The sequence below is a fragment of the Narcine bancroftii genome, chromosome 1 (assembly GCF_036971445.1).
Source record: "Narcine bancroftii isolate sNarBan1 chromosome 1, sNarBan1.hap1, whole genome shotgun sequence".
Classification (NCBI taxonomy): domain Eukaryota; kingdom Metazoa; phylum Chordata; class Chondrichthyes; order Torpediniformes; family Narcinidae; genus Narcine; species Narcine bancroftii.
Window position 1 is genome coordinate 3,996,944 of NC_091469.1, and position 26,391 is coordinate 4,023,334.

The 26,391-nt window shown below is 37.7% G+C and overlaps 1 protein-coding gene across 13 annotated transcripts in view; it reads left to right on the plus strand.

Annotated features, from left to right (window-relative positions):
• Positions 1 to 26,391, plus strand: part of sptan1 (spectrin alpha, non-erythrocytic 1) — a 288,463-nt gene that overhangs the window by 187,926 nt on the left and 74,146 nt on the right. For all 13 annotated transcript variants that reach the window (XM_069918941.1, XM_069918885.1, XM_069918909.1 and 10 more), the window contains 6 exons: positions 4,647 to 4,890; positions 5,744 to 5,866; positions 15,390 to 15,607; positions 21,567 to 21,659; positions 21,800 to 21,934; positions 22,501 to 22,649. In XM_069918941.1, the coding sequence (XP_069775042.1) occupies positions 4,647 to 4,890; positions 5,744 to 5,866; positions 15,390 to 15,607; positions 21,567 to 21,659; positions 21,800 to 21,934; positions 22,501 to 22,649 (962 nt within the window). The remainder of the gene's footprint in view (positions 1 to 4,646; positions 4,891 to 5,743; positions 5,867 to 15,389; positions 15,608 to 21,566; positions 21,660 to 21,799; positions 21,935 to 22,500; positions 22,650 to 26,391) is intronic.

Genomic DNA, 26,391 nt, shown 5'->3' on the forward strand with positions numbered 1-26,391 from the left:
TGAATTTAGAAAACGAGCAGGTTAAAGCAGAGGAATTATCCAGAATGATAAATGCAATAGAAGCTAGAAACTGATACTACAACATATAATCAAAAGGAAATAAATAATGTTTAGACAATACTCTATGAAACTATATATAAATCTGAATTAGTAGATGAAGAAAATGAGACAAAAGATTACTTAGATGCACCTTTTACAAGGGAAGAAATAGAGAAAGCCCTGGATACTTTATAAGCTAATAAATCCCTGGGGAAAGATGGGTTTGCTCCTGAGTTCTATAGACAATTTAAAGATTTGTTGATGCCGCTTTTGATGGATGTGTTAGACAATTTGTGGAGACCCAAACCCTCCCAGAAACTTTTTCAACTGCTATAATTACAGTGCTACTGAAGAAAGGCAGAGACCCATTAAAAACTTCATCATACATACCAATATCACTTCTGAATGGAGACTATAAAGTCATAGCAAAGGCACTAGCCAACAGACTGGGTGAGTGAGTATTTACCAAAATTAATATATCCAGATCAGATGGGATCTATTAAATTCTTCAAATAGTCCAGGAAGATTATTCAATATAATACATATGGTAAAATCAAGGTTGAATCCAAACATAACTATTTCTTTAGATGCAGAAAAGGCATTTGACCAACTAGAAAGGCCTTATATAAAGCATTGGAAAAATGTGATGTAGGTAGAAAAATTGTAAATTGGATAAAAACTCTTAATCATAAGCCACAAGCTAAAATTATAATTAATAATCCATTCCCTTGAGTAGATTGAGTAGACAGTGGTGTCCCCTTTCACCAGCAGTATTCATTCTAGCTAATCTCTGGCAGAGATTTTAAGAGATCCTGATATTAAGGTTTTAAAGTTGGACAGGAAGAACATAAAATTAGTTGATTTTCTGATGGTGTGCTATTATATATGTCTGACCCAACTGAATCACTAATAAGATTACAAGCATTTTTAGAAAAGTGTGGAAGAATATCAGGATACAAAATAAAAGAGGTAAAAGTGAGATAATGCTATTGCAGAATTTTGATTATGAAAGATACCAAAAAGTAGATATAAATGGAAATAAATACTTTGGAATAGTGACAGATTATAGTGTTTGCGCTAACAGAACAAATAACAACACCGGCAGTTGACAGGTTCATTCCAAAGCTTGCTGATTTATTACTTGGTTTGCCGAGGCTTTTTTAAAAATGCAGCCTGTTCCGCCGTTGGGAACAGCAAGTTGCGTCGCTGACTGGAAGCTATTCAGATTTTGCCTGTGCTGGTTCTTTCCTTTGGGGAAAGGGGAAGATGCCTGGCAGCATCTTTGGTGTAGGCTGCTCCAACCACGTGCGAGTTACAGTTGGAGCTGGTTTGCCTGTATACCAATCACGTTGGTAGCCACAAGATCATAATTTACAGAAATTATACAAACTTAATTATACCCCTCTTAAAAAAAAATTTTCAGAAATGCAAAGATCTGCTGATTACATTAGTTGAAAGGATAAATTGTATAAAAGTGAAGATAATGCCAAGACTATCTTTTTCAATCTTTACCTATTATATGAACTAAAAATTTCTTTAAATTAATACATAATTGTATAAGACAATTTCTAAGGAATAACAAAGTACCAAGAATTGCACTGGAAAAGTTAACATGAATAGAGAGGATTTAGACTTCCAGATTTTAAGAAGTATTATCTATCAGCCCACGCAAGATTTGTATCATCTTCCTTTGAAGAAAACAAGGCCCCCTTTGTGGATTTGAATGGAAATGAATTCAATAAATGACTTTATAAGTGGCATTTTGTCACTAACAATAAAAATGCTTAATCCTATATTAATACATATGATTAGAAAATGGCAAGAAATAAATGAATATATCAGGTTAAAAAAAACAGGTATCGCTGAGGACACATAACATAACATAACAATTACAGCATGGAAACAGGCCATTAGGCCCTTCTAGTCCGCACCGAACCAAACACCCCTTTCTAGTCCCACCTCCCTGCACAATGCCCATAACTCTCCATCTTCTTCTCATCCATATACCATTATATAAAAATGTACTACTGCCTGTGAATCTGGATAACAAAATATGAATTCATGGTATGACAAAGGAATAAGATAAGTTGATTGTTACATAAAAAGATCTCTTGTGGCTTTTGAACAATTAAGAAATAAGTATGGAGTAGCTAATTGGATATTGTTTTGCTTTTTCCAGGTAAGATCATTCTTAAGAGAAGGATGGGGACTAAACATGGCCCAACCTGAAATTAGTGAGATGGAACAAATGATTTGGTTGAGGAACCCACCTAAATTTATATATAAAAAGTACTTTCCTCTCCAAAATGAAAATGCAAAACCAGGTTTGCAGAGATTGAGAGAGAGAGAGAGAGAGAGATGGGAGTCGGATTTAGGAGTTGCAATCATGGAAAGATGTTGGTCTGATTCGTGTTTGGAGAGTATGTCAGTTATGATCTGGATGATGGGGTGGTAAATTGGATTAGTAATATGTGGATGATACTGAAATAGGTGGAATTATGAATAATGAAGAAGGTTTTCAAAGATTGCAGAGGGATTTGAACTGCTTGGAAGGGTGATCTGAAAAATGGCAGATGGAGTTTAATGTTGGCAAGTGTGAAGTGCCTCATTTTGGAAGGAATAATTGAAACAGGACATGCATAGTAAATGGGAGGGTATTGAAGAATGCAGTGGAGCAGAAAGATCTAGGAATAACTGTTCATCATTCCCTGAAGGTAGAATGTCATGTAGATAGGGTGGTGAAGAGGCTGTTAGTCTGCTGGCCTTTATGAATCAAAGCATAGAATACAAGATATTTTCAGTAAAAATAAGAATCAAAGCATAGAATACAAGATATTTTCAGTAAAAATAAGAATCAAAGCATAGGAGTTGGGAAGTGATGTTGAGACTGTTCAAGGCATTGGTGAGGCCAAATTTGGAACACTGAGTGCAGTTTTGGTCACCGAATTATAGAAAGGACATCAACAAGATAGAGAGAGAGTGCAGAGAAGATTTATGAAAATGTTACCTGGGTTTCATAACCTAGATTACTAAGAAAGATTGAGCAGATTAGGTCTTTATTCTTTGGAGTGTAGAGGTTGAGACGGGATTTGATAGAGGTATTTAACATTATGAGGGGGATAGATAGAGTTGATGTGGATAGGCTTTTTCCCTTGAGGGTAGGAGAGGTTAAAACAAGAGGTCATGAGTTGAGAATTAAGAGGCAAAAGTTTAGAAGTAACGTGAGGGGGAACTTCTTTACTCAGAGAGTGGTGGAATGAGCTTCCAGGAGAAGTTGTGGCGGCAGTGTCCACTTTGTAATTTAAGGAAAATTTGGATAGGTATATGGATGGGAGGGGAATGGAGGGTTATGGGGAAGATGGAGGTAGGTGGGATTAGAGAAGAGTACTTAGTTTGATGTGGACTAGAAGGGCTGAAATGGCCTGTTTCTGTGCTGTAATTTTTAAATGATTATATGGTTGTAATTGCAAGATACAGATTAGTACAATATAATTTTCTACACCAATTATATCTCACACCACAGAAATTACATTAAAAAAAATCGGAAATATCGGAGGTGTGTTTTAGATGTGGAATAGAAATAGGAATGTTTGTACATGCTAAGTAGTCGGTGTGAAGGTCAGACCTTTCTGGCAGGATATTACTGAAATACTAACAAGGATAACGGGTGGCATTCGTGGACAATCTGGAGCTTTATCTTTTGGACAATTTTATTGAAATAAGTAACAAACTAACTAAATTTCAAATTTCATTTGTTAAAATAGCTTTAGCTGTGGCTAAGAAATGTATTGTAATTACTTGGAATCCAACTCCCCTCTACAGATAGCACAATGGAAGACATCTACCTATGTAAAAAAAAAATCACATAATTTAAAGAACAAATATGATATTTTTAAAATATGGCAACCATATTTGGACTATATTAGGGGCCCAAATATAATTTTTAAAAATTATGCCAACCAATGAAAACTTTAATTTTTTTAAAACCCAACTGTAAGCCCTGACGGTGTTCAGATTTATACTGTGAAAGGGGTGGGAGGGAAAGGGTTGTTTTGTAAAAAAATTTTTGCATTCACACTCTCTTTTTCTCTCTCTCTCTCTCTCTCACTCTCTCTCTCTCTCTCTCAATTACATCCTAATTGACTTGACCTCTGTTGGTAGAAGCAGCAATGAAAATTTTGATATGAAAATTTATGGGAAAAAAAATCAAAAATAAAATATTCAAAAAAATTGGCAAATTTAATCTTGGTTCTAGCTGCTTTTAAAATTGAATCAGGTTAACCCCCTGGAAACAAATGTCTCAAAACTCAGGGCAAACTGAAGTTTGGCTCCTTGTGTTTATTCCTCCTCTCAGAAGAATATGGGAAATGTTTATATTTCCACCTCTTTCCTGCACTATTACCAAGCAAATGATTGTCATTTGGATGAGATCATTCTGCAGGAAAGTGTTTGCATTTTAGTTGGCCGGCAGTGAGTAAAAAAATTAAAATGCCACAACCAGCTTTGTTTTGTGATTTCCACTCAATTAACCTTTTTACTGAAAATATCTTGTAGATGGTTCATAATGCTAAAATAAAACCAACTTTATTCACTTTGTTCTTTGGAAGGACCGTATTGATGGGATTAATATTCAAGCCAGGCAGTTCCAAGAAGCGGGACATTTTGATGCTGAGAACATCAAGAAAAAGCAAGAAACTTTGGTTGGTCGTTATGAGGCATTGAAAGACCCAATGGTGTCTCGCAAACAGAAACTTGCTGACTCCCTTAGACTTCAACAGCTTTTCCGTGATATTGAAGATGAAGAAACGTGGATTCGGGAAAAGGAGCCCATTGCTGCTTCTACCAACAGAGGTGAGGTCAATTAGGATGTACAGAATGTTTATATATTAATTATTTTTCCTTTTTTATAATATTTATCAAAATAGGAAGAGGTAATCCTGCATCCTGAGCCCATTTCCTTCCTTCAGTAAAAGATTAACGTCACCCCTGGAAAGACATGTCTTTAAATTCCATTGTTCAAGCTGAGTAATTTAAGGAATAAATCTAGTATTTTAAAAATTCCTAGTAAACAATAACTGGATTGAAATTTTTAAAAAAGTCATCTTTAACTAATATCCTTCAGGGACATCCATTTAGATCCAAGTGGTCGCAGCCCTACCACTGGGATTGATTTTTAACAGCTGCATTAGGACAGGGACCATTGGGGGAGGATGATAAATGCCTTCATTGTTAGGATTCACTTCTTGTGAATAAATCACTTTTAGAAACCCTGTTGATATTTATTTCCACTTCCATCAGTTTACCCAGGTGGCACTTCCTTGTAAGCAGGCCTGATTTGCTGTGATGTCTGACCTAATCATTGGCCTCGGTGCTTGCTCCTGAGTTTAAGGAGGAAACATTGGGCAGTCATCATCATTTTGTATCTCAGATGGAAGTTATCGCCAGCCTATTCTCATCTAACTCCACCCCCCACCCCCAACTCCGCTCTCACAAAACCACTACCATGGTTAAGGTAATTGGGTTTCAGCACAGATTAAATTAACTTGGCCCGATGTTCTATGTTCTGCTTTTGCAAATGTAGGAGCTTGGATACATTTTGGCACATTTCCAAGCATTAGACTTTATAAATTTTGCTGCGAAAAGTTCTTGACAGAGCAATTTTGAAAGGGCAATTGATTCTCAATTTTTAAACTTTGTGTTCCAGGAAAGGATTTGATTGGCGTACAGAACTTGCTTAAAAAGCACCAGGCACTCCAGGCAGAGATTTCTGGTCATGAGCCACGTATTAAAGCAGTGGCTCAGAAAGGTCAAGCCATGGTTGAGGATGGTAGGTGTTGTTTATTAAAATGGCTGAAACGCTGTGATTGCTTTTGATGTGCAGATTGGCTAAACAACAAAGACCAATGTGTATGAGTGAATTAATTTGAATTGTGTGTGTTTATAAAGTGGCAGAATAATTACCACCCTTTTTAATTTCCTGTTCCATTGCCTTATTGACATGTTTGTCCATGGTCTTATGCACTGCCAGATTGAGACCACCCACAAAAAGGAGGAACAATACTTCATCTTCTGTTGGACACCCTCTAATTGGATGGCATTAACATTGACTTCTCCTGTTTCTGTTAAACTACTCCCCCATCTTTGACCTCTGTCTCTTCTAGTTCTCTCTCTCTCTCTCTCTCTCTCTCTCTCTCTCTCTCTCTCCTTTCCCTCTGTCTCCTTTCAGAGCTAAAATCAATCCTCACCTTTCCTCTTGTCACATTCAGTTAACACCATTTGTTTGTTGGTCTGCATCCTCCCACTCCCATTCTTCCCCCTTTCTCTCCCAGACTTTATTCAGATGCCTGCCTGCTTTTTGCTTATACCTTGAAGAAGGGCTCAGGCCCAAACTGTCAGTAATATATATTTGCTTCCTATGGAAGCAATGAGACTGGCTGAGTTCCTCCAGCATTTACTGTATGTTTCTACTACAATCACAGTGTCGGCAGACTTTTGTGTTTCACTCTGAATAATTAAGGGATTCTAGCTGGGCTGTAACCATGGAGTGGTGGGAGGCTTAAATAATCAAGAAATTAAATTTTCCAACTCATTGATGCAACTTGCTCCTGGCCCTATCCCATCAGCAAGAGTGGCATGATAAAACTGTAGCTAGTGTTGCTGCTTCACAGTTCCCGAGATCTCAGTTTAAATTCAAAGGTTCCTTTATTGTCATGTAATAATACAAAAAATGGAACAGATACAATATACTACAATTGTTGCCTACTGTAAGGCAAAGAGTGGTCATGAGCCTTGTCCAGAGCCCCCAATATTTAAAAAAAAAAGAGAAGCAAAAGGCAGTCCTTTCAGATACACTGAGTGTCCATGGATTCGCCTCCAGTACGCACGCAGTTTCTGCAACACAGGCTCCAGATCCAAAGCCTCTAATACAATTAGGAAGCTTTCAGTGCCCAAGGCCCTTGAAGAGCTCTTGATGCCCTCAGCATCCTCTCAAATTCCGGTCCTGATGTCTTGTTTCCGTGAACTTTTCCTTCGGAATATTGAACATGTATGGAGCCGCCAGCATTAAGACTGAGCAGTGGACCCTGTGGAGCAGCTTTACGTCTCTACTCCCTGCTCTCTCGGGTCTGCATCAGTAGCTTTGTGAGCATTCCCATTTTAAAAAAATTGTCAAGTATACAAGAAGCATAAAAAGAGTTCCTTTGCTTATTCTGCAAAGGTAAACGAGCCGCCAAGTAGTCTGGTGCCATGATGAAAACAAAAGAGATTCCCTTCAGAGATATTGAGCAGCTATGGATCTCAGTCCCTTCTCTGATGTAACTACCTCCAGACTTTCATGACCTTGCAGCTTGTTGCTTGTTGATAAATCCAACCAGGGTCCTGTATCCAGATTGGACCTCCACGATCCCTGGTTCTGAATTTTTCGAGCTTTAGAGCCAAAGGCCTTTTTGGAGGCCTGCTTGCCATCACCTGTATTCTGCTTTCCAGTAGATGGTTGTCGTTAGTTTGCAGCCTGGCGTGAGACCTTAGGCTGCCAAGCCAAGCAGGAGTTTGCCCAGTTGCTGCATTTTGTTACTGTACACCATACAGCAACTTGGGACTGACAGAAGCCTCCCTGGCCATATCATTTCTTCAGCTCAGGACTCCCTGGTTTGCTTCTTGTGGGTTTTATTCCCTTCAGAGATCTTCGGAGCTCCTCCTCTAAGGTGGGGGTTTTGTACTCATTCTCTGATATCTTGCACCAGTTTGCCACTTGGTGCCTGCAACCCTTGATGTCTGGCTGCTGACTAGATGTTGTCATCTTGAATCTTGAACTCTGTGGACCTTTGATGAAGAAACTGCTGCTGGCCTCATTTTTTTTATAGCCAATTAAATTTGCACTGGAGACTACTGCTGGAGAAGGGGGTATGGCTGGATAGTAGAATCCTCTGGAGATTCATGGAAAGTCCATGGGTCTGCTTTTCTTCCTAAATAGCTCAGTCTGACTATATTCTCCCCATGCTGTGGTTTCCTCCCACATCTCAGATACTGTAAATTATACCTTCATGTAGGTAAATAGTAGGATAACCAAAAGGAAGTTTTTAAAAAAAAAATTTTCACACTATAAATCACATTGATCAAGATACATACATTTTTCTTTTCAAATATATACAGTGTCTTTTTCTCCCCCCTCCCTCTTCCCATCCCACCCTCCCTACCTCCCCTCCCATTCATTTAAAGTACAGAATCTAAGATACATTAAACCTGTCAAACAATGTTGTCACTCAATAAAAATAAACAAGAAATTCCACTGAGTTAATTCTTTTCATTTCCTTCTCCTTCTGTCATTTTAGGTGGTAGATGTCCCCGGTAGGTTTTCTCTATTGTGTTTCATGTATGGCTCCCATATTTGTTCAAACATTGTAATATTATTTCTTAAATTATATGTTATTTTTTCTAATGGAATACATTTATTCATTTCTATATACCATTGTTGTATTCTCAAGTTATCTTCTAATTTCCAGGCTGACATAATACATTTTTTTGCTACGGCTAGGGCTATCCTAACAAATCTTTTTTGTGCACCATCCAAATCAAGTCCAAATTCTTTGTTTTTTATGTTACTTAGGAGGAAGATCTCTGCGTTTTTTGGTATATTGCTTTTTGTGATTTTATTTAATATCTGCTTTAGATCTTCCCAAAATTTTTTCACTTTCTCACATGTCCAGATTGCATGAATTGTTGTTCCCATTTCTTTTTTACAACGAAAACATCTGTCAGATACTGTTGGCCCCCATTTATTTAACTTTTGAGGTGTAATGTATAGCCTGTGTATCATACGTAACCTTGTGTTTATTGTATTTCTCATAGTTCCAGAGCATAACTTCTCCCATGTTTCCTTCTTTATCTTTGTTTAAATCTTGTTCCCATTTTTGTTTAGTTTTACCATTTGTTTCCTCATTCTCCTTTTCTTGCAGTTTAATATACATATTTGTTATAAATTTTTTGATTATCATTGTATCTGTAATCACATATTCAAAATTACTTCCATCTGGCAACCTCAGACTGCTTCCCAATTTGTCCTTCAAGTAGGATTTCAGTTGGTAGTATGCCAACACTGTATCTTGAGTTATATTATATTTATCCTTCATTTGTTCAAAGGATAGTAATTTATTTCCTAAAAAGCAATTTTCTATTCTTTTGATCCCTTTTCTCTCCCATTCTCTAAAGGAAAGGTTATCTATTGTAAAAGAGATTAGCTGATTTTGCATCAGTATTAGTTTTGGTAATTGGTAATTTGTTTTATTCCTTTCTACATGAATCTTCTTCCAAATATTGAGCAGATGATGTAATACTGGAGAATTCCTACGTTGTACCAATTTTTCATCCCATTTATATAATATATGTTCAGTTATCTTCTCCCCTATTTTATCTAGTTCTAATCTAGTCCAATCTGGCTTTTCCCTTGTTTGATAAAAATCTGATAGGTATCTTAATTGTGCGGCTCTATAATAATTTTTAAAGTTTGGCAGTTGTAAGCCTCCTTGTTTATACCATTCTGTTAATTTATCTAGTGCTATCCTCGGTTCCCCCCACTTTCCATAAAAATTTCCTTATTATTTTCTTTAACTCCTTGAAGAATTTCTCTGTCAAGTGTATTGGCAATGCCTGAAATAGGTATTGTATCCTTGGAAAAATGTTTATTTTAATACAGTTTATCCTTCCTATTAGTGTTAGTGGTAAGTCTTTCCAATGCTCTAAGTTGTCCTGTAATTTTTTCATGAGTGGATAATAATTGAGTTTATATAGATGGCTGAGGTTTTTATTTTTTTGTATACCTAGGTATCGTATTGCTTGCATTTGCCATCTGAATGGTGATTCTTTCTTAAATTTTGAGAAATCCGCATTATTTATTGGCATTACTTCACTTTTATTTGCGTTAATCTTGTAACCCAACACTTTTCCATATTCCTTCAATTTCTTATGTAATTCTTTTATTGATATTTCTGGTTCTGTTAAGTATACTATAACGTCATCTGCAAATAAACTGATTTTATATTCCTTGTCTTTTATTTTTATCCCTTTTATTTTATTTTCTGTTCTTATCAATTCTGCTAGTGGTTCTATAGCTAACGCGATAGTGGGCATCCCTGCCTTGTTGATCTGCTTAAGTTAAATTGCTTTGATATATATCCATTTACTGTCACTTTCGCCAATGGCCCCTTATATAATGCTTTAATCCAATTAATATACTTCTCTGGTAAACTGAATTTTTGTAATACTTTGAATAAATAATTCCATTCTACTCTGTCAAAGGCATTCTCTGCGTCTAAAGCAACTGCTACTGTTGGAGCTTTATTCCCTTCTACTGCATGAATTAAGTTAATAAATTTACAAATATTGTCTGTTTTTCGTCTTTTTTTAATAAATCCAGTTTGGTCTAGATTTACTATTTTTGGTACATAGTCGGCTAATCTGTTTGCTAATAGTTTAGCTATTATCTTATAATCTGTGTTAAGTAAAGATATTGGTCTATATGACGCTGGTGCGAGTGGATCTTTCCCTGTCTTTGGTATTACTGTAATTATTGCTGTTTTGCATGAATCTGGTAAGCTTTGTGTTTTATCAATCTGATTGATTACTTCCAGGAGGGGAGGAATTAATAAATCTTTAAATGTTTTATAGAATTCTATTGGGAATCCATCCTCTCCTGGTGTTTTGTTATTTGGTAGTTTTTTTTATTATCTCTTGTATTTCTACTATTTCAAATGGTTCTGTTAATTTATTTTGTTCCTCTATTTGTAATTTTGGTAGTTCAATTTTAGTTAAAAATTCATCTATTTTGTCTTCTTTCCCTTCGTTTTCAGATTGGTATAATTGTTCATAGAATTCTCTGAAGTTTTCATTAATCTCCGTTGGATTATATGTGATTTGTTTGTCTTTTTTCCTTGATGTCAATACCATTCTCTTAGTTTGTTCTGTCTTAAGCTGCCATGCTAGAATTTTGTGCGTTTTTTCTCCTAGTTCATAATATTTCTGTTTTGTCTTCATTATGTTCTTCTCCACTTTATATGTTTGTAGTGTTTCAGATTTTATTTTTTTATCTGCCAATTCTCTTCTTTTAGTTGTGTCTTCCTTCATTGCTAATTCTTTTTCTATATTTACTATTTCCTTTTCCAACTGCTCTGTTTCCTGATTGTAGTCCTTCTTCATCTTGGTTACGTAACTTATTATTTGCCCTCTGATGAACGCTTTCATTGCGACCCATAGTATAAACTTATCTTTCACTGATTCCGTATTTATTTCAAAGTACATTTTAATTTGTCTTTCAATGAATTCTCTATACATTCTTGGAGGGATGTCCTCTAACTCTATTGTCAATATCAGGGGTGAGTGGTCCGATAATATTCTAGATTTATATTCTGCTTTTCTTATTCTTTCTTGCATACGAGCTAATAACAGGAATAGGTCTATTCTTGAGTATGTTTTATGTCTACCCGAATAATATGAATATTCTTTTTCCTTTGGGTGTTGTTTCCTCCATATATCCAAAAGTTGCATTTCTTGCATCGATTTAATTATAAATTTGGTTACTTTGTTCTTTCTGTTAATTTTTTCCCCAGTTTTATCCATGTTTGAATCCAAATTAAGGTTGAAATCCCATCCTATTAGTATGTTCCCTTGCGTGTCTGCTATCTTCAAAAAAATATCTTGCATAAATTTTTGATCTTCGTTAGTAAATTCCAAAACTCATTCTAATATATTGAGTAAATTCCAAAACTTCGAATATATCTGACATTTTATCATTACATATCTCCCTGCTGGATCTATTATTTCCTCTTCTATTTTAATTGGTATATTTTTACTGATTAATATAGCTACTTCTCTAGCTTTTGAATTATATGACGCTGCTGTTACATGTCCTACCCAATCTCTCTTTAATTTCTTGTGCTCCATTTCAGTTAAATGTGTTTCTTGCACGAATGCTATATCAATTTTTTCTTTTTTCAGTAAATTTAGCAGTTTCTTCCTTTTGATTTGGTTATGTATTCCGTTAATATTTAAAGTCATATAGTTCAACGTAGCCATTTCATACTTTGTTTATCTTTCCTTTCTGTTTCCTCATCATCACCTTTCCTTCTTATCCATTTCTGCTTTCTTGTTTTGAACACTTTATAAGACAAAATTTCTAAAACATCAAACATTTCCCTTATTCTCCTATCTAAAATTTCTTTAACCCCACTATCCCCTCCCCTTCCTGAGTTGCCCTTTATCCCTTGTCGGGCAACCACATCTCCCCTCTCCATTTGGATTTGCGAATTCACTCGCAAGCGTCAACTGATTTTGCACTGACCGTAACTCTTCCCCACCCAGCCCCCCCCAGAAAAGAGTTCAATTTTCATATATAACAAAGGTCACTCTCTTAATTCCCTCCTTACTTCCTCTCTTCCCTTTCATTCCCTTATTAATTCTTATCTATACTCTATATATTTTCCTTTAAATACGGATACACTCATGTACACACATATATACATATATACAGGTAAGGCCTTCATATATACATATATATACACCCATATACACACATACATATAGTTCGTGGTCATTTTTACTCTCGTTACATGTTTTCATCTCTCTGCCTGTTTTGTAGTTGTTCTGCAAATTTTCGTGCTTCCTCCGGATCCGAGAATAGTCTGTTTTGCTGCCCTGGAATAACTATTTTAAGTACCGCTGGGTACTTTAGCATAAATTTATATCCTTTTTTCCATAGGATCATTTTTGCTGTATTAAACTCCTTTCTCTTCTTCAGGAGTTCAAAACTTATGTCTGGATAGAAAAAAAAATTTTGACCTTTGTATTCCAATGGCTTTTTGTCTTCTCTTATTTTCTGCATTGCTTTCTCCAATATATTTTCTCTTGTTGTATATCTTAAGAATTTTACTAAAATGGATCTTGGTTTTTGTTGTGGCTGTGGCTTCGGGGCTAATGTTCTATGTGCCCTTTCTATTTCCATTTCTTCCTGTAATTCTGGTCTTCCTAGGACCCTGGGGATCCAATCTTTTATAAATTCTCTCATATTCTTGCCTTCTTCATCTTCCTTAAGGCCCACTATCTTTATATTATTTCTTCTATTATAATTTTCCATTATATCTATCTTCTGAGCTAACAGCTCTTGTGTCTCTTTAACTTTTTTATTAGATTCTTCTAATTTCTTTTTTAAGTCCTCTACTTCCATTTCTACGTTTCTCGTTCTTCCACCTTGTCACTCTTTTTCCTATATCTGACATGACCATCTCTAATCTATTCATTTTTTCTTCTGCACTTTTAATTCTTCTTTTTATTTCACTAAATTCTTGTAGTTGCCATTCTTTTACTGATTCCATATATTCTTTAAAAAAAAATATATCCATTGTCTTGCCTTTCCTTTCTTCTTCTTTCTCTGGGTTGGTCATCTGTTGTTTCCTTGTTTTCTTTTTACTCTCTTCTTTCTTGTTCTCGTTGTTTTCTATGTTCTCTTCCTGTTGTTGTGTTGCAGCTGTCATCCTCAGCTGTGGAGATCGACTCCTCAGCTGGTCCCCCCTCCTGTCAGTGTTTTTTTTTCATGCGCAGTTGTGCATTTTTACTTGGCTCCGCGAGCCATTTTTGTAGTCCCGAGCTCAGGACTTCCACTGACCTTAGGGAGTGGGCTTCTCTCTCCACGGCGGGCCTCCTTGAACAGGTAAGGCCTTCACCTTCTTCTTATGACGTTCTTTCTTATTCTCTTCTTCCTGTTACTTTCGACTTTTTCTTCGCTGCCATTTTCTTCCCACCTTTACTTTCACTTTGTTTTAATTTTTATTCTTGTGCCTTTGTGTTTTGTGTATTTTTAAAAAACTTTTCCGGAGAGTGCTGGAGTTCCCTGACCGGCCACTACTCCATCACGTGACTCTGCCCCAATCAAAAGGAAGTTGATGGACCTGTGAGAGAAATCAGTTGCAAGGTGAATGGGAAATAGGACTAATGTGATTGGACCTTTGGGAACTGGCATTGACCATTTGGCCTGAGGAAGAATGGAAGGATCTTTTAGTAAAGTTACAGTGTCCTCCTTAATGTTTGGGGCAAAAACACGTTTTTCTTTCATTTGCCCCTGTGCTCCATAGTTTATAATTTGTAATCCAACAACTCACACATGATTAAAATGCGCATCCCGGATTTTATTCAAGGTTATTTGAATACATTTTGATTTGACCAAGTAGAAATTACAGCACACTTTATATATTGACCCCTCATTGCAGAGTATCATAATATTTTGGACATTGCAAATAGAATGTATATTAAAGTCATGTTTAGTACTTTGTTGTATATCCCTTGCAATGACTTTTTGAAGTCTGTGATTCATAGACATCACCATGTGCTGAGTATCTTCACTGGTGGTGCTCTGTAAAGGCCTCTACAGCAACCTTCTTCAGCTTTTGCTTGTTTTGGGGGATTGTCCCTTTAAATGTTCTCTTCAACATATGGAACGCATGCTCAATTAGATTTGGATCAGACTTGGCCATTCAAGAATATTCCAGTTTATTAAGCTTTGAAAAACATTTTTTTGTTCCAAACATTATGGAGGGCACTGTATATTATCAGCTTCCTTTTTAATGAACTTCTCTGTTCATTCATTTGTACTGCAGGAAATAAAATGAAAGGAAAATAAAAATAGGAAAGGAGTGAGTTCAACTGTTAGATGGCCAGAACAAAGGAGAAAAATAAAAAGATTTTTTTCCAAGAATTAATGGCTGTTCTTAGCAAAAGGAAAGTGAATGAATTGTTAAATGATCAGTTGGGGCTTTAAAAAGAAAACGAAATTGGATGATTTTAGTCAAACTTGTTATAAATGACAGTTTGTGGCTGTAAACAATTTGGAGCATTGATTATCAGAATTCAAACCTGTGAACACTGAATATGCTGCTGAAGCTGAGTTTGGTAATTTCTGAAGACAGCATCTATTCGACCCTTCACAGTACATTATGCATTTACTCTTTATATTAATTGTACTCAGTGCTTAGATTTTCATATCTTAGAGCAGAACAAAGCATGAAACAAAAGTGATGTGGCTACAAAATTAAAGTTACAATAGTGCCATTTTTTTTAAAAATTTTGTTTTGAGTATTTGGTTATATTATGTGCCAACTCTGATGTCATTTTTGATTTTTTTTTTCCTTTTTGTTGGTCCATAGCAAGTTTTGAATTGTGGATGTTGTTCAGGAAATGGTAAATTTTGTACAAGATGGGGTTCACAAGTAAGATAGGGAATTTGAATAAAAGTCGGTACACCAAAGATCCAAATAGTTTGTTTCATTTGTGAAATTTCTATATAATCTTTCTGTTTAATTCTTTGTCAGGTCACTTTGCCAGTGAAGAGGTGAAAACCAAGCTCAATGATTTAAATCAGAAATGGGATTCCTTAAAAGCTAAGGCTGCCCAGAGACGCCAAGATTTGGAAGATTCACTACAGGCTCAGCAATACTTTGCTGATGCGAATGAGGCAGAATCTTGGATGAGGGAGAAAGAGCCAGTTGTTGGCAGCATTGACTATGGAAAAGATGAAGATTCTGCTGAGGTATGGCTCCTTCTTTACAATAATGATTACCATGGAAGCTCCATAAATCCACAAAGCTGTAAGGCATGGGAGTTGTTCAGGAAAAGGTAAATCTTGTACAAGATGGGGTTCACAAGTGAGATAGGGAATTTGAATGAAAGGCAGTACACCAGGCGGGTGTGCTGTGTGTAAAGGATGCAAAGGGTTTTGACCAGTTGAGTGGGCAAATTCAATACAGCATAGGTAAATGAGGTATCCACTTTGGTTCTTAAAAATAAGAAGGCATTATTATCTGAATAATGATAGATTAAGAAAAAAGGTGCAACAGATCTTGTGTCAGATGGTGAAATCAAATTTTCAGATGTAGCAGGCTATTAGGAAGACTAATACAATAAAATCTCAATTATCCGGCACCTACAGGGATTGCATATACTTGATGTGCAAATTTTCCAGAAGACTGAGACTCACTCTTCTGATGTCAAACTAATACTCCTGTATTAAGAAAACATTGTTTAAAAGAGTGCAAAATGTTAAGGAATTTGGAAAAAAAAAATCAATACAAGTATACACCTCTTTACGAATACTCGAATTCCAAAAATTTGCTTTGATGAAGAAAGTTGTGTTTGCTTTTACGAAAATAGCCTCCAATAGTAGTGAATGGGTCTTTGCTCTATGCCATTTTGGCTTACAAAAGGTTTCATAGGAACACTGTAGTTTCGTAAAGCGGGGTATACCATATTAACATCTTTAATTATGTAAAGTTCACTTTAATCAAGTAATTCTCATGACTTAGAAAATGTAAATTCGATCCCAGATTGCTGGCACTGTAGCAGCATTGTGGTAACCGTGCCGCTATCATAATTAACCCTCTCCACCAAGTCTATAGATAAAGACATTCTAATATACTGTGGTATGCAAAAGTTTGGGCACCCCAAGAGATTTGAGCTTTCAGATATTTTCCAAGGTCTCAGACCTTAATTAGCTTGTTAGGGCTTATTCACAGTCATCGTTAGGGAAGGCCAAGTGATGCAAATTTCAAAGCTTTATAACTACCCTGACTCTTCAAATCTTGTCCCAACAATTAGCAGCCATGGGCTCCTCTAAATAACTGCCTAGCACTCAGAAAGTTAAAATAAATGATTCCCACGAAGCAGGAGAAGGCTAGAAGAAGCAAAGTGTCTTCAGGTGGCTGTTTCCTCAGTTCGTAATGTAATTTTAAAAATTGCAGTTAACAAGAATGGTGGAAGTCAAGTTGAGGACTGAAAGACCAAGACAACTTTATGAGAGAACTGCTCTTAGATTGCTAGAAAGGAAAATCAAAACTCCCGTTTGACTGAAAAAGACCTTTAGGAAGATTTAGCAGACTCTGGAGTGGTAGTGCACTGTTCTACTGTGCAGCGACACCTGCACAAATATGACCCTCATGGAAAAGCCATCAGGAGAAAACCTTTCCTGCGCCCTCACCACAAAATTCAGTGTCAGTAGTTGGCAAAAAAACATCTAAACAAGCCTGATGCATTTTGGAAACTAGTCCTATGTGTGGACTGATGAAGTTAAAATATATCTTTTTGGCCACAATGAGCAAAGGTGTTAGGAGAAAAAAGGGTGCAGAATTTCATGAAAAGAACATCTGTCCCCGAGGATAGCTCTCGATAAATTAACAGAATGGTACAAACAAGAGGGCTTACACCTACCAAACTTTAAGAATTATTATAGAGCAGCACAATTAAGATACCTATCACATTTTTATCAAACAAGGGAAAAACCAGATTGGAGCTAGATAAAATAGGGGAGAAGGTACCTGAACATATACTATATAAGTGGGATGAAAAGCTGGTGCATCATAGGAATTCACCAGTACTGCATCATCTGCTCAACATTTGGAAGAAGATTCACGTAGAAAGGAATAAAACAAATGATCAACTACCAAAATTAATATTGACGCAAAATCAACTAATCCCTTTCACAATAGATAACCTTTCCTTTAGAGAATGGGAGAGAAAAGGGATCAAAAGAATAGAAAATTGTTTTTCGGGAAATAAATTATTATCTTTTGAACAACTGAAGGACAAATATGGTATAACTCACGGTACAATGTTTGCATACCACCAACTGAAAACCTACTTGAAAGACAAATTGGGAAGCAGGCTGAGGTTACCAGAAGGAAGCAATTTTGAATATGTGATTACAGACACAATGATAATTAAAAGATTTATAACAAACATGTACATCAAACTGCAAGAGAAAGAGAACGAGGAAACAAGCTGTAAACCCAAACAAAAATGGGAACAAGATCTAAACATAAAGATAAAGAAGGAAACATGGGAGAAGTTATGCTCTGGAACTATGAGAAATACAATAAACATGAGGTTACACATGATACAATATAATTGGTTACACAGGCTATACATCACGCCCCAAAAGTTAAACAGTATCAGACAGATGTTTTTGTTGTAAAAAGGAAACGGGAACAACAGTACATGCAATTTGGGCATGTGAGAAAGTGGAAAAGTTTTGGGAAGATCTAAACCAGGTATTAAATAAAATCACTAAAAGCAACATACCAAAAAATCCAGAGATCTTTCTTCTAAGTAATATAAGAAGTAAAGAACTTGGACTCGATTTGGATGGAGCACAAAAAAGATTTATTAGGATAGCCTTAGCTGTAGCAAAAAAATGTATTATGTCAACCTGGAAATTAGAAGATAGCCTGAGAATACAGCAATGGCACATAGAAATGAATAAATGTATTCCATTGGAAAAAATAACATATAATTTAAGAAATAACATCACAGTATTCGAACAAATTTGGGAACCGTACATGGAACACAACATTGAGAAGTCCTACCGCGGATATCCACTGCCTAAAATGACAGAAGGAGAAGACGATGAAATGAACTGACCCAGTATGTAAAAGTAGAAGACACAAATTTCTTGTTTATTTTCATTGTGTGATGACATTGTTTAATGGGTTTAATGTATCATATAGGTTGAACGTTGAGTGGGTGGGGGGGGGGGGGGAAGGGAGAAAATGACACTGTGTATATTCAAGAGGGAAATGTTTGTGTGTATTTTGGTCAGTATGGTTCATAGTGTGAAAAAAAAACATCTGTCCAACTGTTAAGCACTGGTGTGGATTGATCATGCTTTGGGCTTGTGTTGCAGCCATTGGCACAGGGAACATTTCACTGGTAGAGGGAAGAATTAATTCAATTAAATATAAGCAAATTCTGGAACAAGCATCACACAGTCTGTATCAATTAAAAAATAATTGAAGATGAATAGAGGATGGCTTCTGCAACAAGATAATGATCCTAAATACTCCTCAAAACCCACAATGGACTATCTCAAGAGGAGCAAGTTGAAGGTTTTGCCATGGCCCTCACAGTCTCCTGATCTAAGCAATCATCGAATATCAGTGGATAGGACTCAAAAGAGCAATGCATGCAAGATGGCCCAAGAATCTCACAGAACTAGGAGCCTTTTGCAAGAAAGAATGGGCAAAAATCAAGAATTGAAAGACTCTTAGCTGGCTACAGAAAGTGTTTACAAGCTGTGATACTTGCCAAAGTGGGTGTTACTAAATACTAATCATGCAGGGTGGCCAAAATTTGTTTAGGGCCCTTTTCCTTTTTGGTTATTTCAAAACTGTAAAAGATGGAAATAAAAAAGTAATCTTTCTTAAAATATTAAAGAAATGTGTCATCTTTAACTTTATGGCTTTTTGAAATCGGGTCATATTTTACTCACTTAGCTATTCACAGTAACAGAAATTTTGACCAGGGGTGCCAAACTTTTGCATGCCACTGTACTTAATACTAATAAAAATAAAAACTCTTACTAGGCAAAGATATGGCAGTCTTTGGGACAGTTTCCCCAGTGGCAAGGGAGCATCGACTGGCTCTTTATCCCAGTATCCATGTTAGACCCTCGGTGCAACCTGACTCACCTCCACGCCAATGTCCTGGCCAGTCCTTCGGCTAACCCAACTCCCCTCCAGGCCAGTGTCACGGTCAGGCCCTTGGTGCAACCCGACTCACCTCCACATCAATTTCCCAGTCAGTCCCTCAGCGCAATCCCACTCACCTCCAAGCTAGTGTTCCAGCGCATCTTCCCTGTGCTGATAACCCAGCTCATCTCCACTCAAATGGCGACAGCAAAAAGAATGCATGCACATTGAGGGGCATTGCTAGTTCAGCAGGGTGATTTATTTATTCCTTCTGATTTTTGCCAGTTGTTTGATTTTTCTGGTTGATTAAATTCAAGCTAATGGAGATTGTACTGTACTATGGTAGCCATCATTCTGAGGATTTGAGTACAGAAGCAAAGATACACTAGTGCCTAACCTTTTATCCTGAATTCCAAAAAACGGCACTTTTTTCGGGAGATGATATCTGCTCATCAAAAATGGAGTTCAGCACTAAACATGACCCAACGTGACTCTTGCTCAACTCCCATATTTCCTGTCATGCTCCACATCAGTAATGAATGGTATCATTATTTTGTAAGTATCCTACCCGTTGAGCATGACCCTCGGTCAACTCACGTTGGAATATCCTGTATCGTTCGGCTACTTTATAAGCACCTCTGAATCACCGCATACTGACACCCGTCCAGTGGCGCGGTGCTTTCAGTTGGCCCAGCAGTGGCTCATTGGCTGTTGTCGCTACCCACAGTCCCCCCCACACAGCTGAAACCACTATGCCAGGGCAGGGGAATGAGGACTGGGTCATTTCCCTGGTACTGGTATGGCTGGGCGGGGGGGTGGGGGGGGAGGGGTGGAGTTGGTGGGGGAGAGACGGCAGCGTGACTTGGGCGGGCAGGCTTAAAGATACTGAATCAAAATGATTCCAAAATCTGGAAGATTCCAAACAATGGCAGGTGTCCAGTCCCGACGATCCTGGACAAAAGATTAGGCACCTATATTGCCACAGCTGTACACAGCCTCAGGAAAACCTTGTACAGATGGTCAAGCATTTTGTGCTGTTTGGTCTTGTGTGAAGAAGGGTGTTTGTACCATGGACATATTCCAAGAAAAGTTTACTGTATTCTGTCCTAGGATGGTAGGTCTGACGGACAAGGAGAAATTGGGTTAATTGGGTGTATATTCACTGGGGTTTTGGAGAATGGGAGGAGATTTTATAGACCAAATCGACACAAGGAAGCTGTTTTAGATAGCTGGAATATCTTGGGCCACAACTCAACCCATGCATGGATTTATGGTTGACAATTTATAACTTGAACCAGGTAATATTTCTTCATGAAGAGGCTAGTGAACCTAAGGAATTTTTTATCACAGAAAATTGTGGAGGTCAGTTTATTCAATATTTTTATTTAAGATTGTGGAAAAGAGCAGCCACAATCATGTTGAATGGTGCAGCAGGTCTCAAGGTCTATTGGCCATTTTGTGCCCTTATTTCAGGCAGCATGACACATCAATTTGAAACTTTTTTAATCTAACTGCCACATGTATAACTCTTAACAAAATTTGTGGAAAAAAAATCAGGAATGCTAAATATGTCCATTCTTAATTTCATAAATCCTACTCCTACTATTGTTAACCTGAATAGAGGTACAGGTACACAATCCTTTATCCAGAACCCTTGGGGGAATTTCAGATTTTTCCAGATTTCAGAAAGCCAGATTTAAGCCCACCTGAATTGTGCTGCCATATCCACCCCCACTCCCTTCCAATCACGCTGCGCCGTCTCACCCCCCGCCCACCCGACTCGCGCTGCCGTCTCTCTCCCCACTTGCCGGTTTTTGGAGCTTTCCAGATTTTAGATGTCTGGATAAAGGATTATGTACCTGTGGTAATGTTACAATTGACAGTTAGAGTCAAGTCCCTTGAATGCCTCATGTAATTGATAAAGTGGGTGAACTATCAGAGGAATGAATGTCCAAATTATTCTCCTATTTCTGCAGTTTGTGGATTGAACTTTATTAAATGGTGTGATAAAAATATTTTATTTCTTTTTAGGCCCTATTAAAGAAACATGAAGCTCTGATGTCTGATCTAATAGCATATGGAAGCAGCATTCAGGCATTGAAGGAGCAGGCCCAAGGCTGTCGTGTAAGAAGTTCTAAGCATTGAAACAAATTTTATACTGAACTTCAACAAAAGCCATATGTTAAAGCATTCTTGCAGAACTTCAGTTAATAATTCTATTGTTAATAAATATTGTGCATGGTTAATTGCTTCTATCTCTTCAGCAACAAGTGGCTCCCTCAGATGATGAAACTGGAAAAGAACTGGTTTTGGCACTGTATGATTATCAGGAGAAGAGCCCTCGTGAAGTGACCATGAAAAAAGGCGATATTCTTACCCTCCTAAACAGCACTAATAAGGTAAACCAATACCAGGTCAGACTGAAAATGTTAAATGAACTGATAATAAATTGTGTGGTGGTATTTTAATTTGTTCCATTCACTTTAAGTAACAATGTATGTAAGTTCCACTGTTGTGTTTTCATCTTATTTTGAACATATCAAGATGTTTGAGAACTTCATCTTTCAATAGCAACAGTGTGTGATTGTTGGAAGAAGAGAAATGCTTGGTTATGTGCTTTTGTTTTCTGCATATTGTCAGTTGATAATAGTCAGCACATCATCCTCCTGCATTTGGTTAAAGTTGATTATGAACTATTTTGTCATGGGAAATTTTAATGTTGTAAGGAAATGGCATGGTATTTTGGTCATGCAGGTGTAGAATTCAAAAAGTACTTAGAACAATTCTTTACAGAATTTTATAATGAATGAGTTTCCTTTATTAGGATATGAGCATATCTAAGACATTATTCAGGGTAAATATTGTGTCCTATCCTCAATAGGCAGAATGTATTTAGAATAACCTCCTTCAGGGTTGGATGGTTTTTGCGCAACTGCTGATGTTTGTCTTTGGTTATATTCTGAAGGATTGGTGGAAAGTGGAAGTGAATGATCGTCAGGGATTTGTTCCTGCTGCGTATGTTAAAAAATTGGACCCAGCACAGAGTGCATCACGTGAGAATTTGCTGGAGGATTCAAGCAGCATTGCAATACGTCAGGAACAGATAGAAAATCAGTAAGTAACTAAACCTATCATTATAAGACCAGGCACATTATTTTAAAAAAAACAGCAATTAGTTAATGAGCACTGCATTTTTGGTGGTTGGGTTCAGTACTTTCATTGTTTTTTGGGTGGTTACCATTAACTTGGGAGTAGCTGTTTATTTTTTAGTGGTTTGCATCTCACTTTTTCTTACAGGAAAAATTGTTTGGGATTGGCAAAATGTGTGAGGGCTAGTATGAAAATTATGCAAGAGTTTGGGTGAAGAGTAGGTACCAATGGCAAAGCTCTTTTTAAGTACCAACTTGATGAAACAGTTGGTCACTCTTTCCGCTGAATGATTTATTAATATAATATTTTTGTGTTCTTGTGACTGTGTGTCACCCCAAAAACAACCATTACAGTCTTTGCACCAAATGCTGATCTTGAATATTAATGAATTTCTGACAGGCATGCCTTCAGAGCTGTTGGCACTCTCTTGTTACCAATTTCTGATGTTACTAGGGTAATGATTTCATACATAATATTCAGCAAAAGGCACTTCTTCTAGGCTATGCTTCCTGCTCATTTCAGATTTTGCTGCAATTAATTTGAAGGATGATCCTAAATAATATTGTAGTTATCTCCAAAAACATGATTGCCATCATTGTAGGACAAGTGTGTGTATGTGTGTCTGTGTATATATGATAGAGAGATAGATAGATATATATATTATATATGTATGTATGTATTTTTCTTTCTTCTTTCTTCTTTGGCTTGGCTTCGCGGACAAAGATTTATGGAGGGGGTAAAAGTCCATGTCAGCTGCAGGCTCGATTGTGGCTGACAAGTCCGATGCGGGACAGGCAGACACGGTTGCAGCGGTTGCAGGGGAAAATTGGTTGGTTGGGGTTGGGTGTTGGGTTTTTCCTCCTTTGTCTTTTGTCAGTGAGGTGGGCTCTGCGGTCTTCTTCAAAATCTTCAAAGGAGGTTTCTGCCCGCCGAACTGTGAGGCGCCAAGATGCACGGTTTGAGGCAATATCAGCCCACTGGCGGTGGTCAATGTGGCAGGCACCAAGAGATTTCTTTAGGCAGTCCTTGAACCTCTTCTTTGGTGCACCTCTGTCACGGTGGCCAGTGGAGAGCTCGCCATATAACATGATCTTGGGAAGGCGATGGTCCTCCATTCTGGAGACGTGACCCACCCAGCGCAGCTGGATCTTCAGCAGCGTGGACTCGATGCTGTCGGCCTCTGCCATCTCGAGTACTTCGATGTTAGGGATGAAGTCGCTCCAATGAATTTTGAGGATGGAGCGGAGACAACGCTGGTGGAAGCGTTCTAGGAGCCGTAGGTGATGCCGGTAGAGGACCCATGATTCGGAGCCGAACAGGAGTGTGGGTATGACATATATAGTATTTTATATATATATATATATGTGTATGTGTGTGTGTGTATATATATATATATAATATAAATTTTTTTATATCTGTGTACACACACACACACATTTTTAGTTGGTAAATATTGTGTATATACCATATACTTTGCCATATAAGTTGACTCCGAAACCCTCAAAAAGCACTCAAAAATCAGGATTCATCTTGTATGCCAGATACAAAAATGAGACTTTAAATTCAACTCAAAAAAAAATCACTCAACATAGATTTGGTGTATAAGACAATCCTGGAAACACCTCCCCACCACAGGCGCTGCCATAATCCACCCGGACATTTTACAATTGTATAGCCTGAGGTCCCCAGTCCTACCCGGGATCCAACACATAGCCGTGATTCCTGCACCGAGTACACTTGGACAGCAAGGCGACTTCTTCGATGCGGACAGCACCACATCCGATGATGAGAATGGAGTCGCCGACTCTGGCTGCAGCTGATGTGAAGACTTGGACCCAGCACAGTTTGGGATCTTCCCAGCTAGAAGCAAAGGGTTTTTTGTTACTCTGTTTTTAATTTGTTTAATTTACAGATTTGTTACTTGGCGATTGGGATGTTGAAGCAAAGTTTGGGTTGTTGCTGGGAGGCCTGGACAATTTACTTGCAGAAAATTGAGGGGGGGTGGGTGGATGGGGGGAGTTGTCTTATACTCCTGATATACAATAAAACCATGAAATGGGGATCTGTCTTATCTGAAGGTTGACTTGTACGCTGAAATATACGGTACTGGTATATTGTATGATATATATTATGTTATATATAATTTATATAATATATATTTGTGTATATGAGCATGTAATATATATATTTATATATGTGTTTTTTTTAACATGTGTGCGCACACAAGCAACCTGCATGAATCTTGCTTCATGTACTCATTAATTTGACTAAACTTGAAGCAAGTTGTATCCAATAGCTTTTGACTAACAGATTTTTCTGAGTCATTGCAAGCTTATGTAGTCCTGTACATAGAAAACATTTTGAGGTTGGGAAAGATTTTAAGGGGAAAACATAACATGAACAGCTAAGAAAAGTGAAGAGGAGAATCTGATAGAAAAGCAAATAAAATATAAATAATATTCATCACCTTGCAAAAGCTAGAGGGGTGTGTATTGGGTATAATTAATGTGCATCCTGCTAAACTGAGTGAACCTAGTAAAATGACAGTGATTCTGAGTATCATTGTTCAGAGCACGTGGAATTTTTTCAACTACAGGTACACGATCCTTTATCCAGACATCTAAAATCTGGAAAGCTCCAAAATCTGGCAAGTGGGGACCGGCGGTCGGGGAAGACGGCCGGAGTAGACTGGCGGGTGGCCGGGGGAGATGGCCGAGGGACTGCGGTTGGGGTAGACTGCCGGGCGGCCGAGGGACCATGGTTGGGAGAGGGGTCCAAGGGACTGCAGTTAGGTTAGACTGCCAGGCAGCTGAGGAGGGGGCTGGGCAGCCAAGGGACCGCGGTTTGAGAAGACATCTGGGTAGTGTTAGGTCTGCTTTGTTCATGAATGAGTGAGACAAACACCAGGCTGAGTCGAAATCAGGGTTCTTTGTTCTTTATTACCGGATTGTAACACTTGCGACCAACCAGGTTAGTCGGAGAATGCATTCTGCCGTTATCAGCAAAATGGTGATTTTTTATACCCTTGGATACATGCTTAGAACATCATCATATCATTACTTGTCCAATGACTAAAACTGTTGCTATCCTTTCCCTGCTAGCTTCCTGCCTCTCAATCCATCAATGTCTCTCTTATCTTGTAAGTACAAGGATGCATTCTGTTACTCCTTAGTACTGGGTGACTCCTTCTCCGGTCCCATCTCATGATGTTTTACCTAACAGGAGTACAAGGACACCTCCCCTTCTTGTTACTGCCCTGTACAGGGTAACTCCCTACACATTCCCATCTCATGATGTTTTACCTTACAGTAGCGAGGGACCGGCAGTCGGGGTAGACGGCCGGGCGACTGGAAAGGGATGGGGGTGGATACAGCAGCACAATTCAGGTGGGCTTTCCGAAATCCAGAAAAATCTGAAATTCGGAACACACTGTCCCCCAAGGGTTCCGGATAAAGGATCGTGTACCTGTACTGTTTGATGGCATTACATAAAATAACATGTTGTTCAAGGAAAAGAGCAATATTGATAATAAGAGATGGAAACATTTTGGGATTATTTTCATTCAAATAGGAGTTCTGATAAGTGCTCAAAGTAGTGAAATGTTTTGGTATGGTAAGGTAAATTTAAGAAAAACTAGTTCCATTGAATGGCAAGGAAGCATGATCCAAAAGTTAGGTTGATCGGAGATGGGGTACACTGAAACAGT